The following is an 18,677-nucleotide window of genomic DNA, read 5'->3' on the forward strand; positions in this document are numbered from 1 at the left end:
GTCCTTTTTGCCTTGGCCAGGGGCTTTGAATGAAGTATTACTTTTCAAAAAAAAAAATCAATATCCTTATTTTATTTTTATTTTTATTTAAATTTAAAATATTAAATATAAAATTATAATACATAAAATATAAATAATTAAATATGATATATAAGATTTCATTTAATCGTTAAATATATAAATAATCAAATAATATAAATAAAAAGAAAAAGATAAAAAAAAAAACTTGACCTCTTCTTAATTTCACATTATGATGGTGAGTGGTTTCCATCCTTCCTTCTCTAAGCTCATAAGTTTATAAATTTCTTTTGAAAAATGAAGTGTGGTTTAGTGGTGAGTTATAAAAAATAAAAAATAAAAAAAATATGACAAAAGAGAAGAGAAAGAGGAGATTCATTTATCCTTCTATCAATTAATTTCTTAACTTTCAAAAAAAATGAGAAAAAGAAAGAGAGAAAAAGGTGGAGAGTAATTTAAATTAGGGTAAAGTCGAATAAGATTTGTGGAGTCATTTTATTATTATTTATTTATATTAATTATTAAATAAAAAATTATTTTGAGAGGCATTAAAAGAATATAACAAATAAAAATGTTCAAAAATTTTGAAAAGTCATTTAAATTATATAATATAATAAATGAAAATTTTCAAAAATTTTTGGGTGGGCCATTGCCCCCCATCCATCCATTACCTTTCGCCCTTGCACCAATCCAGCCGTAGAGAACATGGACATCCATTATCAAAAAGAGAACAAAATAGACACAAGTTCATGAAAATATAAGGCTTACACACATGTACATATATGTATATATATACATATATACATATAAATTATGTAAAAATTTGTTATATATGTTACCATATATGTGCATTTTTCCTTAATTGTCTTATAAACCGTTATGAAAGGAAAATTTCACTATAAATTATACTGATTAACTCTCCTCATCCTTATCTCAGAGTCTTTTTACAAATTTCTTTTAACTCTTAATCTCGTTTCCATATTACTCCTTAACTATGTCTAGTTGGAACTTTGAGAATGGTGGTTTCAACCAAAATTTACCAGCTCCCTTAGGCATAATACAAAGACCATCTGTATTATGTGAGGAAGTCCTCTATAACTTTGATGTTCTCATAAATCATTATGTCTCTCGCATGTTAATTAGCTTATGAAGGGTTGCCAATCAGTATTCACCACAACGGGAGGAATTGTCCTTTCATTCCCTTTGTGCAAAATTTTATTTTGCCTGCACCTTGTTTAATTCCTTTATCCTTCCAATTGAGAAACTATTTGCAAGCTCAATATTCAGCACATCCAAGAAACTATGCTTTAAAGCGTCACTTGACCTCACAATCTCGAGTTCAAGCACTTGAAAACCATGCACTTTATGTTGTCCCTTTTGTTGCATTGGTAAGGATTAGATCAAGCTCCACAATCAATCCACAATGGTGGTTGCATAATACAATTATGGAAAATCTGCGAAAGGAAAATCAACTTCCTACTTTTCTTATCCAGTGAGGGGGATATCATAACTTACAAAGGAGAAATCTTAATCGAAAAGAGGAAAATCAAATCCTTACTAATGGAATCATGCTCTCTTCCCTTGCTTAACAAAGGGATAATCGAGACCTTGCTGATAATATCATGATCGATCTTTTTGCTCAACAAAGGGATAATCGAAATGGAAACCTTGTTGATGGCATCGTGCTCACTCTTTGTACTCAACAAAGGGATAATCGAAACCCTACTGATGGCATCATGCTCGCTCGTCCTCCTCTGGTGAACCAGCAATTTGTCCAACATGTGATTGATCTAACTATTGATGAAGACAATGGCAACACAAATCGTTTTGGTGATGACTATAACTTGAATTTGAATCTTTGAGAAAATTATTATCTTGATAAGGGCGTTAAAAACTTCAACTTTCAATTATAATAGGATCCCTAATTATTGCTGTTGATTTTATTTCTTTTTACATCGCAATTGTCTTTTTATTATTTAGTTTGTCTAGTCTGTCTTATTTCATCGTTGTTTCTTTAATTTGTTGTTGTTGTTCTTGTTGGTCATGGTTTGTATTTTTTTGTTCTTCATTTCATGGGCTCACATTGTATGTAAATAAGTTTATTATAATTAGTGAATCCTTTTGTTCTCTAAAATTTGATTTTGACGTGTTAATTATCTTATGAGACTTGAAAAGGATATTTTTTTACACATATAATTATAAATGGTAAGTAAAACAACAAAATCCTACTTTTTACAAAACAATTAATATAGAAGAGCATAAAAAAAGAAAAGAAATGTTATATCTAACACCATACTGATTTTGTAAACCATAAAAATCTTATTCTTATCTGTAAAAGAGTTGACAGTCGTATGTGATGAAATGGTAATTAATTTGGGTTATCTTTTTTTTTCCTTTGAATTGTTTGTAATTGATGAAATATTGTTCACTAAAGTTGATATTGATTTTTATTTTTCCTTGTAAATTGTGTAAATTAAGTTGATATCCCTTTAAATTATTGTTCGGGTTCAAAGTCCAGTGCCTACAGTAAATTGTTCTTAATGAATGGTCTAATTTCCATAACATATAACATAATACTTAAAAAATTTCTCAATTATTTAAAAAATTTTAAATAAAATTTTTTATTATATTTAATCAAACACTTATATTTTTATTTTGAATTAAATAAATTCTTATAAATAATATTTGACTAAATGTTATTAGTTAAAATATCACTGGTTATTTTTTATGTCACATGACATATTGATATGTCATAATGAATGATGATGTGACATAATGACATGATTATGTTACATTTTTCACTTTTCATGTCATTATCATCTCAGTGTTATGTGAATATAAACTGACAAATAATATTTTAATTAATAACAATTAATCAATTATTAATTATAATGATCTATTTGACACTGATTAAACGTAATAAGAAAATAATTTTTTTATAATTTTTTAAAATAATTTAGAAAATTTTCAAACATTATGCCTATTAAATAATAATACCAAACATCAAACATCTTGCATGTGCTAATTTCTTTTCTTTTTATTTATGGTAAATATAAAAAAAAAAGAGAAGAATAATTATGAGTGTATTCCCATGACACTGATCAACTTTAAGTAATATAATAGAATCCATAGGCTTCACCATTTGGCAAATCCTAATTTTCTGATGGATCAAACGTTTCCCCTTGTCAGTGAATTTCGTGATATCTTTCAAAGACATTTTTAATTTAGAAATGTCCCTGAAATATCTCAACTAGAATCATGGCTATTCACACAATAGTGTTGGTCTAACTTTCTTCTCATAAAAATTCTTCATGATAGACTTATTTTTAAATAAATAAATAAATTTCTGAAGAGCTGAGGCATCTGGTTTCATCTGCTCTTTGGGGAAAATATAATTTAAGTTTCTATCCATGGGGACCTCGCTGCTAAACCAGATTAAGAAACAGGCTTCATTTTTCCTTCAAGAAAAATACAAAGATGCAAGGATGGCCTTAACTGATGTGACTGCTGCCGAACTGTAAGTACCCTTTTTTTTTTTTCATTTTCCAATGATCTAGTAATTGATCGTTATTTTACTTTGACATAATGCAAATTCATAGAAGATGAAGTGATGGTGTAACCCATTAAGAAAAACAATATTTATTAACATCGTAAGGAGAAAATAAGCTAATAAATTATATTTGTCTGGTTCTTTTCATGCAATAAGTAACATTTGGTCATTATTTTATGATCCTCTTATGAAGATTGGCCGAAGAAGCAACAAATGCTGATCCACGGGGCCCTGATCCTAGAACAATGACTAAGATATCCGAGGCATCATTTTACATAGATGATTATTGGAGAATCGTTTTCGTTCTTCACAAAAGGTAATGAATCCAACATTTCGACTATAAGAAAGAGAAACCAATTGTATTTTCTCATGATTCTAGTACAATCTTGAAAAATGAACTCATCACGATCATATTCTTGATTAATAACAATCCTTCTGCAGGTTGGATAGCATTGACTGGAAGCATTGGAGACAATCATACAAGGCGTTGATTCTCCTTGAGTTCTTACTAACTCATGGCCCTGCAGACTTTGCTGAGGAATTTCAACGTGATAGTGATGTTATTGAAGAGCTGGGAAGATTTAGACATGTAGATGAGAAGGGGTAACTAATCTTCTTATTCTTCTTTTTGAGGTTCCCCACATTTATCTATTCAATATGCTAAATATTTTGTATGTTGTTGTTCTTCTTTGTGTTAGGTTCAATTGGGGTCTTAACATGCAAAAAAGATCAGATAAGGTACTAGAGCTACTAGGAGGAGGAGATACGCTCAGAGAAGCAAGGCTGAAAGCCCTCAAAATAACAAAAGAAATCCAGGGATTTGGTAGCACAACAACTTCTCCTTCCTCAGCATCATCTTCCTCATATTCATCAAGAGCTTCATCTTTTGGCTCATATTCTTCCACATGGAATGACATAAATGAACTAGACAAATTTGAGACCCAAATATTGCCTACAAAAGAACCTGTACAACACTATTCTGAAGGAGGAATCCAAGAGGAGAAGACTCTTGAATTCCCCTCAGAAAATGAAAATTTTAGCAGGCTGCATCTTTGGGATTGTCCTCCAATTCAAGAAAAAGGGTCCTTGTTGGAATCTGAAGGGGAAGAAGATGAAAAATCAGATGGTTTTATCAGTGGAATATGCTCAAAACTTGTTGGTAATAGTCCTTCAAAAAGAGCTACGGGTCAGAAAGTGGCACTCATCCGGAGCATTTCTGATGTTGGAAAGGTTACTAAAAATAGGTTTGGTCGCCAGTATTCTTTGGGGTCTTGATCAAGTCATGTGAGAAGAAAAAGTAGAGGATATGTGCTTATTTGATAAATTCTAGTATACTTCGTTGTATATAACAAGTTTTACCACACAGAAATTTAACTTGTAAGTAACAAATACCCTAATAATGCATGTGATATAAGTATCATTTTACCAGACAGAATGAATTAGATATGTATTTTGAATAAGTTTAATTATGAGTCTTGAAAGTATGTATTAGCCTAATGCTTGTAGAAATAGCTACTTGATATTTCTTTTTTTTTTTTTGGGTATTACTATGTTTTCCCCATTTTTTTAATAATCAATTTATCTATATGCAGGATATAGAACAAGTTAAGGCAATTACAAAAGGATAATGTGTTGGAAGGAAAACAACCAAATTGTAGATTCAAATTATTAGACAAAATTTTGTAAATAAATAAAATGAAAAGAAGATTTCCTTTTTCCCTTCTCTAATGTAAAACTAATGATATTTTTTTTCCTTCTTGACTTTGTTGGAAACAGTTGAGCAATACCATTGTTGTCCTTATAATTGATAACCTCATAATTGAGCTTTATCAAACAACCATGTTCCTTAAAGGACTACTACCTTAATGTCAAAAATTAATACCAACGTTTATTTGTCCTTTTGTGTTTTAAATACTTACGCTTGCTAGCAAGCTTATGTCTTATCATTATGCCCTTTAAAAGTTTGATACTCAAAAGTTGCAGACATAAAACAAGCTTCCCAATTCAATGGTTAAATTTTTTTCTCTCTTCTTAACTGCATGCCAACCTCTTTTTTCACCACTTTTTCTCCTATTTGCTCTTCTCCTTAATTTCCTCTGAAAGTTTGACAACTACCATCTAGCTACTCTCCAACTCACCTACAGCTGCAAAGCTAGAATTTAATTAATATTCATAACCGAAATTGACAAACAAATTGCAATATAAAGTTCCTATACAAACTAGGGAGGCAACTTTTGCCAAGCATCGAGTAATATCTTGACACGCAAGTCATATTAGATGAACTTTCTGCTCATAAAGTCAGCCAAAATAATTATTACCCTCCATCCAGAAATACCAGCTACATCTTAGAGCTAATATCATATATATGTGTGTGTAGTTTTGTTTACTGGGTCACATTTTCCTCACCAAAATATGCTTCATAACCAGGTCTTTGTCTATTTTATCTGCTTGGTGATAAGGAGGCCTTAATTTATTTTCATTTGCAACATTTATTCCAAGTGGGTCCTAAGGGATTGTGATTTGTTCCTTTTTTTCCTTGGACATGTTAAGAGAACTAATTTTTAATTGCCATTCTATATTTTAAATAGGTTTTTTTTTTCGTTCTTGTTGGATTCCACAAAAACATTTGCAATATCTGTTCTGTATAAATTTCCTTTTTTTAAAATTTTTTTGGGGGAATTATATCCACAATTCTTCAATGGAGAATATGGACAAAGGTTAAGTGATTATATATTCTTGTTGAATTCCATAAAAGCATAGCAAAGACAGTGCATATGATTGCAGGTACGAGCTATGTTGTGTTTGTCTATGAATTTTCTTCTCTATTTTTTAATGTTGCCTTTGTTCTGGAATATGAATCATATATATCCCCTTGTATTACCATAATGGACAAAGGGTAGGTGATAGAGGCCAGATAATAAACCAGCCAATCCTCTCTTGTGAAATCTTATCTTTTCTTATTTCTACGGTAGGTTAGCATCTCGTAATCCTTCCATTAAGATTTGAGAATCCCTCCAGGATGTCATTCCTTTTTCAATAGATCACTTCTAAATAGAGAAATTCATTTGGATTTCAAGGCATTTTAAAGAATTAAAAATAAACCTCACAAGACAAAATATGAATGAAAATCTTCTACTACACTTCATGTCTCTAAATAAAAAAAAAAGGGGGATTTTTATTCTCTAGAATATGTGCTAATGGTAGTTCGAGTAAATTAGGAAGGGACAATCTAAGCATGTTGGTTAAGAAATATGCTACATTATGATAAGCTAGCAACCTTATTAAATAAAAATGAAAAATTTTAAAAGTTTTAAAAATAATAATTTGAATAATTTGGATATGAATATAAATGACATAATGTTTGAAAAAGTTCAAAAATCATTTGTGAAATTTTAAATAAATTTTTATTTTTTTACTAAGTTCAATCAAGCTACTATATTTTTATTTCGAGTTAAATAAATTTTTATAATTAATGATTAATTAATTATTATTAGTTAAAATGTCATTTATTATGCTTATATTCATGTGATATTAACGTAAGTGGTGAAAACTATCATATGATAATATCATCATATCATCATCTGTTATGATATGTCAACATGCCACGTCAATATTATGTGACATAGAATGAGAAGTGATAATTTAATTGACTAACAACAGTTAATCAACCATTTGTCATAAGAGTTTATTTAACTCAAAATAAAAATATAAGAATTTGATTAAATACAATAAAAGAATAAAAGTCTAATTCAAAATTTCTAAATTATTTATAAATATTTTTTAAATATTATACTAATAAAAATTATGTGTCTTTAAAATTTATATGATTTACATTCACTATCATTTTCTTCTTTCTTCACATTTTTCTTTAATTTGGACCGTTTCGCATAGATTAATAGGTTCCACAACTTTCCATGCGACTGTTAATTGTTTGTAGACATTTGTGACAATGTTCTGCCTTCTATGAAAAACATATATACTCCAATTCTTAAATTTTCCAAAAGACTAAAGGAATATAAAAAGAAACATTAGGGAAAGAGAATGGGTCAAAACAAGTGAACCAACTACCAAGAACCAAAGGACAAAATTGGAGCGGTGTTTAATGCAAAATTGGAGAGAAGCAGGTCTTTTCTTTGTCTAGGGGTTAGAGCACATTTGGACCTACCTATATAAGACTTGAAAATTAATTTAGTTATAAGTATTTTCATTATAAATTGGACATTAGCATAATGACTTAATTCAAAGTAGATAGGAGAGGATAATGATAAAGACTACAAAGAGCATGCACCCCACGAAATACCCTTTTATTTTCTTTTTAATTTTCTTAATTAGTTTTACTTTTAGATAATTATGCATTACTTGCCAATTAATAATAAACTAAACAAAAGGCCGTTTGCTGCTTGTTTGGGGCCAGGGGAACATCACAAATGATACTATTAGAAATTTCTATAATTCACAGCTTTATACATTGAATGTGCCCAATTTAAAGTATTGGGGGTGTTAAGTTTATGGAAGGATTATTTTAAAGAATCTTTCAATTTTGTCTTTCTATCAAACTTAGGTTTTGATTTTGGCACTTCATCACATGTTGACATCTACATTTCATAACAAAATCCAACCTTTATTTTTAATCATAAGAAATTAATAAATTGTAATTTGATCGATATATGATCGTAGCAAAATTTTAAATTATCATCTATAATACATTAAATTTCAATATATATTGTGAGATTACGAAATTTATAAAATAGAATTGTCAAAAAAAGATTATCATTTTGTGAATTTAAAAAATGATAAATCCGTATCTTTAATCTTCGTCAATAAATATAGACCAATCCTAAATGAAAAAAAAGACATACCCGTTATTATTTTTTTTGTACATATATAAATAGAAAGATCTTAGACAAGGAAAGGTGAAGATGATCATACGTAAAAAGGGTTGCATTTGTATGACATCTTTAGGAGATGATGGTTGATAATAGAACAAAAAGGAAAAGAAATAGCAATAATAAACAAAGAAACTAGAGAAAGGAAATGAGTGAGAGATGGGGATATCTTGTTAATTTTCGTTTTCATCCACAAGTAAGAAAATCTTTCACCTAACCTTCTTCTTCCTTAAGTAAGAAACTTGTTTGTTTAGGAATAAGTTAGTAACACACGTGAAGAGCTTAGCAAAGGTATGAAAGGAGCCCCCAAGAAAAGATTATGAGCAAAAAGAAACACCCAAAGTAATGTAAACATTGCAATGGCAATGTAATGAAAACAATGTAGAAGAAATCAATGGATAGGGAAAATAGAAAGAAACAATTTGGAAAAGTGTGGGCATCTATATAAAACCACTAATTATCCCATTGACAAAATCTCCCATGAGGGCTTTTCCTTCATCATGTTATCCCAATCATTGATTGGGCAAAAGACCCTTTTCCTCATCATGGTCTAGATTCCCCCTCACTAGGAAAGATTTGGGAACTGTGATTGGCTTAAGCCTTTCGAATTATGATGGCATTACCACTATTATCATGGACTTTTTATGCCTCATTAGCCTTTTTTTCATTCACATCAATAATTTTCTCACACTATCTTTGTGATGCCCATGTCGTATGAATATGAATTTATATGGAGGAAATTATCACTTTTAGAATACCATCACCACCTTAGTGAAAAAAAGATAAGATTCTTTTTTCATTATTGTAATAAAACGATTAGAGACATGATAGTTCATTACATTTGATAATTTATTTCATTTACGATTAAAATTTATTTATTTAATAATTTAGACTTCTATATTCTTAGATTGAAAATTTTGATTGTTGATAGAATTGTTTAAAAAAAATAGTATATTAGTACTAAAATCAGGCAGTCATCAAAATTACCATAAACCTACTACTTAAAACCTCATTAGTAAGCCTAATAAAAAAAAATCATTAGTAGGAGCGGCATTCAACGTTACCGTTGACTAAAAATAAAAGGTTATTACCGTTAATTCACCTATTTAATGATATTTTAGTCAGAATAATATTTGTCCTTTTCGCATCAGCATCTACCCATGCTTGTCGTCAACTTAAGTTTCTAATTATACCCCTCAACGTTTCCTTTAACTTACCCCAACAAAACGTTTCTGACCGAAGTGGTATCAAGTAAGTAAATGTTGGTTTTTCTTCAGTTTTCACTTTCTCAGTTGAATGGCATCCTAAGACTTCAACAAAACAGTCTTTGGATCCTCTCTCTCTCTCTCTAAAAGGAGACCCTTTCTTTTTTGTTTCACTTTCTCTCTCTAAAAACTTCTCTGTTTCTCTGAGAACTTTCCCTTTCCTTGGGGTCTTTCTGATTCTCTGCAAAACCTTTTTCTGTTACTAAACTGAGCTATCTTTAGAACCCAAATGTCAAAATTTTTTCTTTTTTGAAGATTTTTGTGAAAAATTGTAAGCTTTTAATTTGATAACAAAGTCATTTCACCTTCAAAGATCTGTCTTTTGAGGGGGTAACAATGAAGTCTTCAACTCGGCTTGACTCAGTTGTGTTCCAACTCACACCAACTCGAACCAGGTAACAATTTTCCTTGATTGGTAGCTAATACTTAGCTTGATAGAGGAATTAAGCATTAGTCTATTTTTAGTATTTGAATAAATATTATTTTCTTATTTTTTTTGATAGAGTTATGTTTTATCAGTTTGAAATGTTACCAGTAGTCCTTACTGGGTGTGCATTAGTATATGTTTAGGATTTTGAATTCAGTATAAATAATGAATGTGTTCATATATAACCTTTGTAGATATATTTTAATATGTTCTTCTTTACTTTCATCAGGTGTGATTTGGTGATATCTGCAAATGGAAAGACAGAGAAAATAGCTTCAGGTTTGCTTAACCCATTTCTTGCCCACTTGAAGACTGCACAAGAGCAGGTGGCCAAGGGGGGTTATTCAATTATCCTTCAACCAGAACCTAGCATTGATGCATCTTGGTTCACAAAAGGAACAGTGGAAAGGTTTGTAATTCTATTTGGTGCTTCTTTCTTACTGGGATTATTTGCCATATCATGAAGATTGGATGAGCCTGCTCTGTTTTTTAACAAAAGGCTATTTAGTTGTTATTCCAGTAAGAAATTGGCATAGGAGCACTGCTTTTGTGCTATGATGGTTGAGTCTGTCATATCTACCAATCATGTTGAAGAAAATGGCTCTAAGATAAATCTTTTCTTTCCCCTTTAAATTGGCATGAGAAGCCAATCTGTTTTGTCCTTTTCAGGTTTGTTCGATTTGTGAGTACTCCAGAGATCTTGGAAAGGGTGTATACCGTTGAGTCTGAGATTTTGCAAATTGAAGAGGCTATTGCAATTCAAAGTAACAACAATATAGGATTGAGTGCTGTAAGTAAAATCTTTTGGAAGTCTATCATATGTATACCATAGAGATTAATTATACTTGTTCTTTTTTTGACAGGTAGAAGATCATCAAGTAAAACCTTTGGAAAGCATAGAAGGTACTCTTAATAATTTTTAGCCTATATTCTTCACTTCTAACTTCATCTGAATTAGTTCCATTTTTAATGTAATCATGGATGGAGTGGTGGATTAAAAAGTCATATTTCATATTTTCTAGTCATCTTGTATCTATGTTCCTTTTTCCATTCCAGAGTTACTGTCAAGCTAAGAAAGGTTGTTAGTGCAGTATCATGCTTGTTCAAGTCTTTCATTCCACAATTCTTTCATGAGTAGTTTTGAAATTTTTCGCTTTCATTTTTAACTTTGTATTGGTTCTTGCATCACACCTGATGGCTTTGGGCAGGCAGCAGGGTTACACCAGATTCCAATGAGGAGAAAGCCATTGTCCTCTACACGGTGAGTATCCACTAGATAAATCTTAGCATATATTAAATCTTTTCGTAAATTTTTTTAACTTTTTTTTTTAACATTCTGGCAGCCTGGTGCACAGCCACCTGAAGCGAATGGGTCTGCTGTGCAGGAAGGAAATTCTAAGTATGTTACAGTTTTGGTTGCACGGATATTTTTTAATTGAGGATAATGAATTGCGTAATATTATTAGTTTTTAGTGATCACTGCAAATTTTGCATAGTTTGATATTTATTTTCCATCTATCTGCTTTCCTAGAAAAGCTTTAATTAGACAGAAAATTAGGGATGTCATGAATCCAAAAACCTTATAATGGTAGATATTATCACAGTTCAGCATGTAAAATATCAAGCGGAAGTGCCCTGAATTTCATCCAATTTGACAGACAAGATAAATAACTTTTTCATGTTCCTGGGGTTGCTTTACCTTCCAACTGTATAAGGTCTACTTACTTGAACTTGGCTAACTTGACTTGAACTACTTAAGCTCAAGCTTGAATGAACAGTGAAAGAGACGAGCCTGAGTATTCTTGGAGTCTATTCCAAGTAGCATGCGAGTCGGCTTGACATGGTTACACCCTTGTCTGAGAGGATCTTCCTTGGGGGACCACGGGGATTTTGGGGGAAGACAGAAAACATGGCGCTTTTGGGGAGAGGATGTGGAAGAGAGGCGTATTAGATTCTTTACAATTTACTACAATGTTTTGCGTAACTTTCTGTTGACTTTTTCTGTCTTTCACTACATGTATACTCAATTGCTTATAGTTAAGGGGTAAGAATTCAAAAAGTGATTAAAATGTTTGTAGTTAATTAGATAATCACTCAGGACAGCCGAACATTTTATACTTTGCAGTAAAAGAGGAAAAAGGTGAAAAGAATGAGACAAGTGGCACATTATGTCATGTTAACAGTGAAGAACAGAGTGTTGAATATCATCTCTTTTTGTATGTTTAATTTGTTGGAATGATCTTAAGACCATACATACATATTGTTTTTACTTTATATTAGAGTTCAACTTTTGAAAGTTCTGGAGACAAGGAAGACAGTGCTGCAGAAAGAGCAAGGTATGGCCTTTGCACGTGCTGTAGCTGCTGGTTTTGATGTTGATCACATGGCTCCTTTGATGTCATTTGCTGAAAGTTTTGGAGCCTCTCGTTTGAGGTAAGTGGAATTCGTGGCAACTTAGTTCGATGCATCCATATATTCCTTATAGGTGCTCACATTCTCATATATTGATTGCTTGTTTTTCCTAGGTCAAAATTTATTAAGTTTAAGATTCAGTTTTCCACTGTGAGACCCATGAAAGAGTAATTTGTGCACCTTTGGATAGTCTTTTGATTAAGTTCTTTATTTCATTGCAGAGATGCTTGTGTAAAATTTACTGAATTATGGAAAAGAAAGCATGAAACCGGCCAGTGGCTTGAAATTGAAGCAGCTGAAGCAATGTCTAGTCGATCTGATTTCTCTGCTATGAATGCATCTGGAATTGTGCTTTCCAATATGATCAATAAGCAGAAAGAGCTCAAGGAAGCATGGCCTGAAATTTCAGAAAATAGTGGAAAAGCTGGTGTTGAGTCAAGTACTGGTATGGGTTTTACATATGTCCTCTAGATAAAATGTTAGTTCATCCTCTCTTCTATATGATGGGACACATTGCTCTGATATTCCTTTAGTAACTCATCAATTTCCTTCTTGAAATCGAGGGATATTAATTTATTTTATTTTATTTTTGTATCCTATGGGTCACAGGTTACTTTAGTATTATTGCTATTTTCATAGAATGTTACATGTTTCTCTCTGCTGTGGACTTGTTGATATTTCTGTCAGCACGTTCAGTAAATACGTGCATCAATGTTTTCTCTGTCTGGCTATTGCTTGATTTTTGTTTTTGTTTATAATTCTTATAATTTGGTTGGGTTATTTAACAGGAGGTAAGTTTTTCCCCATTTAATTTTCCACCCGCACCATTTGCTTGGGCTTGATCCCAGGACTTGCAAACTCTCACCATCATCGGCCACTTGTGCCATTACTTTGCTGGTTACTAGAAAGTTATCTAAGTTGGAATGTCCCTGTTGTGACATTCATCCATTTGCTTTTCAGACCGCATTTGTATGCTTGACATTTCATGCTTACTACATTCTCCAAATTACGAATTGAAAAGTAAAAAAAATTTATTGATTTGGCCAGATGAGAAGCCTCCAATGGATCAACAAACCCCTGGCCGTCAAGAATATTACCAAGCCCAGTTTCCTATGTTTCCTCCCTGGCCTATCCATTCTCCACCAGGTGGTATGCCAACCTTTCAAGGATATCCTATGCAAGGCATGCCCTACTACCCAAATTATCCAGGAAGTCCATTTTTCCAGCAGCCTTATCCATCAATGGAGGATCCAAGACTAAATGCTGGTCAAAGAATACAGAAACGGCATTCAATGGAAAGCAGAGATAGCCATACTGGATCAGAAACTTGGGAAATGGAGAGAGCAAATTCTCAAGATGAAGAGGAGTTGGACAATGAAACTTCACTAAGTCCAAAATCAAGAAAGAAGAGCAGTAGGTCAGGTAAAAAGCAGTCAGGAATGGTGGTCATTCGGAACATCAATTATATCACTTCAAAGAGGCAAGACTCTTCAGGTAGTGATTTGCAGTCACATTCTGGCTCTGAAATGGAAGAGGAAGATGGAGATTCTGAGCATAAGAACTCTCTGAGATCCTCAAAGGGGAAAGGAAGTCGCACAAAGTCTGTTGATGCATTGAATTCATTTGATAGGGAAGAAACAGTTCCTGGGAAGGAGACAGACGGGGGACACTGGCAAGCATTTCAAAATTATTTACTTAGAGATGCTGAAGAAGAAGAACGTAGAAGTGATCAAGGCATGTTTTCAGTGGAAAAGGAGGTTCGAGGAAAGAGAAGACCAAATAGATTGGGTGAAGACCCTTCACTCTATGGTGAACGAGAAATGGGTCAATTTGAAGAAGGGAATACAACTGATTTGGATAAAATTAGTGCAAGTGGCTCTCGCGTGCCTTTGGCATCAAATGATCAGTCTTTGATTTCTAGAAGAGCTGGTCACTCTGCTGATGGTAGGATTTTCATGGATGGTCAGATGGATTTATATTCTAAAGAAATAGATGGTAGGAGGGTGTATAGGAGGAACTTAAAGGATGATTTTATAATAGATAGGCAGCAGAATCAGTCAGATTTTACAAATTCTCCATCAGATGCGTTGGCTTTTAATGGGTTTGAACGTTCATCCAACAGTTTGGAAAGAGGATCATCAAATAATATAGATGATTCCTACATAGTTCCATTCAGGTCAACTTCAGTGACTGAAGTTGGAACTGATGATCGAAATGCTATCAATATGGATTCTGAGTTCTCCTTGTCACTTCAGAAAGCAGAAAATATATCTAGTAAGTTTGGAAGTCGGGTCAAATACGAACCAGATGATTTAAGTTTGATGCCTGAACGTGGAGCAGAAATGGGGTCAATTGGTTATGATCCTGCTTTGGATTATGAAATGCAGGTTCATGCTGAAGATGGTAATTCAATGAATAAGAAAAATAAAGAGGGCATGCAGGGTTCTAAAAAGTCAGACAAGGACCGAAAATCGAAACTTATTGCTGATACTTCAGATAGAAAGAAGGCAGTAGGGCCTATAAGGAAAGGAAAGCCTTCAAAACTGAGTCCTTTGGATGAAGCCAAAGCCCGGGCTGAGAGGCTAAGAACCTATAAAGCTGATCTTCAGAAAATGAAGAAGGAGAAGGTACGCTTTGGTGCAAACTGAATACTTTGAATGCTTATAATACAACCACAACTCTCTTTACCAGCCAGCTTATGTGGTTTATGAAATAGATTCTTTATTTGTTAATTCATTTTTTTAACACTTTTTCAGGAAGAGGCAGAGATTAGACGACTCGAAGCATTGAAGATTGAGAGACAAAAGAGAATTGCTGCTAGAGGCAGTTCTATCCCTGCTCAGTCATCAGTGCCCATGCAAAGCAGGAAACAACTCCCATCAAAACTTTCCCCAAGCTCTCGTAAGGGATCAAAGTTTACTGATGCTGAGCCTGGATCATCATCGCCACTACAAAGATCCATCAGGACTGCTTCTGTGGGATCAACTGATTCTCACAAAGCCTCCAAACCCAGCAAATTGAACACTGGAGCCCACTCCAGTGGAAATAGATTAAGCCAGTCAGTTTCATCACTGCCTGAGCCGAAGAAAGACATCGGCAGTGTAACTCCTGATGCAAAAGCATCTATGGCAAGGATTAGAAGATTATCAGAGCCAAAAACAAGCAGCAGCCCGCATGTTTCTTCGGTGAAGTCACGGAACTCTGAACCATCATCAAAAACAAAAGTATCAGGTGGGCCTGAAAGCAAAAAAATATCAGCAATTATAAACCATGATAAAAGCAAGATTGCGTCTCTTCCAGAACTCAAAACCAGAACAGCTAAAGCACCTGATGTTACCCACAGCAAATCAGGAGGAAATGAAATAACACAGAAGGTGAATGGAAGTACTTCTTCTACTGCCAAGGTTACTGAACCAAATAGGAACAAGGAAAAAGTTTCAGTTTATATTGATGGGGATGACAGTACAGTAATTGAGAAAACTGTTGTGATGCTTGAATGTGAGAAACCCTCCATTCCCACAGTAAATTCCTTAGAAGGAACTACAGCAGTACAGAAGGAACATGATGGCATCTTTAAAATAGGGAGGAAAACTGAGATGGTGTCAGATTATGCTGCCACCATTCGTGCACCAGTTTCTCCAGTGAATGTTGATGCGCTTGATAAAGAACACCAGATACAACAAAGACCACAAGCTTATGAGGTAAGGTTTTTAAAAAGTTCATTGACAAGGCACAACTCTTTTTTAATTAATGTAGACTGGAGATTTGTAGTTCTATATACAAATCATCAGTTGGTGATATATTTCTTATTATCATTGTTGCAAGGTTACGCCACTTAATTATATTTCTTCCTCAACACAACTTATAAATATATTGATAATTCAAACGTTTTTAGTCATCTTTTATCATTTAATCACAGCAAACACTTCTAGAAGACTCGCCATCCTTGTAGAGAGCTCATCAAAACCTTGTTCTCAATCTACTTCCATTGTGATGTCAGTTCAATGCCAAGTTGTTGAAACAATCTGTTTTAATGAATTTTCTTTTTCATCTTAACCAGAGAATAAATATTATGTGCCTCTGAACGTGAGTCTTCTTGACAATATGATGTACAAATTTCCAGGTTCAGAAGGGAAATGTGAGTAACACTGAGAAGGAATCATCAAAATTTAAGAGCTCAAGTGTTTCTGAAAAACCTTATCAAGCCCCTTTTGCTCGGGTCTCTTCTTTGGAAGATCCATGTACTGAAATTTCAGAGTATGGCAGAGCACCTCCAACTAGCATGCAGGCTGCAGCAATGGAGTCAGAGAATGTTAGAGCTCTTGTAGTTGATTCTAAAAACTTGAAACTAGAAAAGATTCCTGAATTTTTGGATAAGCCTCAGGTAAAGGAGTCATCCAAAGGATTTCGACGGCTGTTGAAGTTTGGAAGAAAGAGTCATAGCTCAGCTACAAGCGAACGTAATATTGAATCAGATAGTGTCAGTGTTAATGGTTCTGAGGCTGATGAGTTAGTTGCAAACACTGCATCTTCTAGTGAAGGTAATTGCCTTGTATTTCATCCCTTGTGCACATTGATGGATAGTGATATACAAAATGCATGACTTTTTCAAACTCTGATAAACTATTTGTTGATGATTCTGCTTAAAAGATACATACCATTTGAAATTAGTATTATTTGGAACAAATGAGTTATTTGCACTTTAGTTTTTTGGAATTGTTGTCCAACATATTTGATAAGCTGCAAGGCCAGGCATGAGATCCTCTTGCAAATCTGTCTTCTAATATACTTAGATTGTTTAAAAGTTGTCAGTGCTACTAAATTTCTTTTTGTTTTATTTTTTGATAGGTAAAAGGCAACTGCATAAGAAGGATAAGTGAGTCAAATATTGGATCAAAATTCACTGTGAAAATGTTATGATATATGGGCTTTAGGTTATATTTAAAGTTTTTTAATTTTTTGAATCCAATGCAATTTTAGAAAATCATTTGGACACTATGTGGGTTAGGATTTGGTCTCGAGGATAATTTCCATCAATTGAGTTCTGTGGCTGGGTGTCTTATTAGGTGCATGGGAGAATGTTTGGTTCTAGTATGAAGCTCTGAAACAGGGTTTTTTATCATCAAAATATGAATGCTCCTGGTTTATTCGGTTTGAGCACTGACAATTGTAAATTAAATTGGCTGTTGCCAATTAGTCAGTAGCTACATGTGCTAAGATTGGCAATTTACTTGCAAATCCAAAATTGCAATGCTAGAATACTGAGTTTAGGTCATCTGATGTTTTTATTCTAGCTTAGTTGATATTTGGTCCTGAAGCTGACTAATTATCTGGTTGTTGTCAGTTCATATGTTAAAGAATCTGATCTCTCAGGATGAGACCCCAACAGCCGGCAATACTCCACAAAAGGGTAAGTAGTTGCTGCTCCTTGTACCATATTTATTCTTTGATTCCTTTTCTCCCCCAATGTTTACAATTATTAGTATTTTACATCATTAAGGTGGATAATCTGACATGAAGCACTTTATTTATAATCATGCAGCTTCTCGCACTTTTTCCTTGTTGTCTCCATTCAGAAACAAGACCAGTGAAAAGAAGTTGACAGCTTGACGGTGAAGGTGAAGTGGCAAAGCTTGTCTTCTTTTCTGTGGATTTGGCTGTGAATTGTTACATATATTTTTTTAATTTCTTTTTCCTTCTGCTATGTGAAAAAATAGGAATCATTAAAAATATTTTGGTAAAAAAGTTCTTTCTGGAGCCACTTTCATTGGTTAATGTTCTTCAGCTGAATTGGTTTGTAGCAACATCTCCACATGATCATATATACTTTTTTATCCACCAACCAAACAAAACCACAGACTTAAACAAAGAATTCACTTTTATTTTATCCCCTACATTTGTAATAACTATGGAGACGTCAAGTCATTGGTTTGATTTTGTATTGTTGGTGTAGAACAGTAGAAGTTTCTTATTCTTATGTGCGAGGTTCACTTTTGAGGTCTATGGAGGTTTATTTTATTTGATAAGAGATAGAGTGTATCTTATCTGCTGCACCTATCAGATTGCTGCCATTTCCATTTTATTGCCATGCAAGATCAACACATCAAAAAAAAAAAAAA

At 33.1% G+C, this 18,677-nt stretch overlaps 2 protein-coding genes across 3 annotated transcripts; both read left to right on the forward strand.

Annotated features, from left to right (window-relative positions):
* Window positions 1-3,390: 3,390 nt before the first annotated feature.
* LOC110422161 (ENTH/VHS family protein) lies at window positions 3,391-5,023 on the forward strand. Its single transcript, XM_021435954.1, has 4 exons — window positions 3,391-3,535; window positions 3,762-3,884; window positions 4,010-4,171; window positions 4,267-5,023. Exons 1-4 carry the CDS (start codon window positions 3,429-3,431, stop codon window positions 4,841-4,843), a joined length of 969 nt encoding a protein of 322 aa, XP_021291629.1. The 5' UTR covers window positions 3,391-3,428; the 3' UTR covers window positions 4,844-5,023.
* A 4,677-nt stretch (window positions 5,024-9,700) lies between these two features.
* On the forward strand, window positions 9,701-18,315 carry LOC110421200 (COP1-interacting protein-like protein). 2 transcript variants are annotated; one of them, XM_021434714.2, is made up of 13 exons: window positions 9,703-10,114; window positions 10,376-10,555; window positions 10,816-10,936; window positions 11,010-11,049; window positions 11,355-11,407; window positions 11,490-11,545; window positions 12,427-12,579; window positions 12,780-13,003; window positions 13,606-15,185; window positions 15,315-16,259; window positions 16,682-17,099; window positions 17,903-17,968; window positions 18,101-18,315. In XM_021434714.2, the coding sequence occupies exons 1-13, from the start codon at window positions 10,056-10,058 to the stop codon at window positions 18,166-18,168; spliced, it is 3,963 nt and encodes a 1,320-aa protein (XP_021290389.1). In that variant the 5' UTR covers window positions 9,703-10,055; the 3' UTR covers window positions 18,169-18,315. The 2 variants fall into 2 exon arrangements, with proteins under 2 accessions (XP_021290390.1, XP_021290389.1); XM_021434715.1 differs by lacking the exons at window positions 17,903-17,968; window positions 18,101-18,315 and having other exon boundaries at window positions 9,701-10,114; window positions 16,619-16,750.
* The last annotated feature ends 362 nt before the right edge of the window (window positions 18,316-18,677 follow it).

This window comes from Theobroma umbraticum, unplaced genomic scaffold, assembly GCF_002168275.2.
Source record: "Theobroma umbraticum cultivar Fairchild unplaced genomic scaffold, ASM216827v3 scaffold_130.0, whole genome shotgun sequence".
Taxonomy (NCBI): Eukaryota; Viridiplantae; Streptophyta; class Magnoliopsida; order Malvales; family Malvaceae; genus Theobroma; species Theobroma umbraticum.

Coding starts and splice junctions, on each gene's coding strand:
- LOC110422161 (XM_021435954.1), top strand. CDS start 3,429: ATGGGGACCTCGCTGCTAAACCAGATTAAGAAACAGGCTTCATTTTTC. Junction 3,536..3,761: donor GATGTGACTGCTGCCGAACT/GTAAGTACCCTT, acceptor CCTCTTATGAAG/ATTGGCCGAAGAAGCAACAA. Junction 3,885..4,009: donor GTTTTCGTTCTTCACAAAAG/GTAATGAATCCA, acceptor ATCCTTCTGCAG/GTTGGATAGCATTGACTGGA.
- LOC110421200 (XM_021434714.2), top strand. CDS start 10,056: ATGAAGTCTTCAACTCGGCTTGACTCAGTTGTGTTCCAACTCACACCA. Junction 11,050..11,354: donor ACCTTTGGAAAGCATAGAAG/GTACTCTTAATA, acceptor GGCTTTGGGCAG/GCAGCAGGGTTACACCAGAT. Junction 15,186..15,314: donor AGAAAATGAAGAAGGAGAAG/GTACGCTTTGGT, acceptor ACACTTTTTCAG/GAAGAGGCAGAGATTAGACG.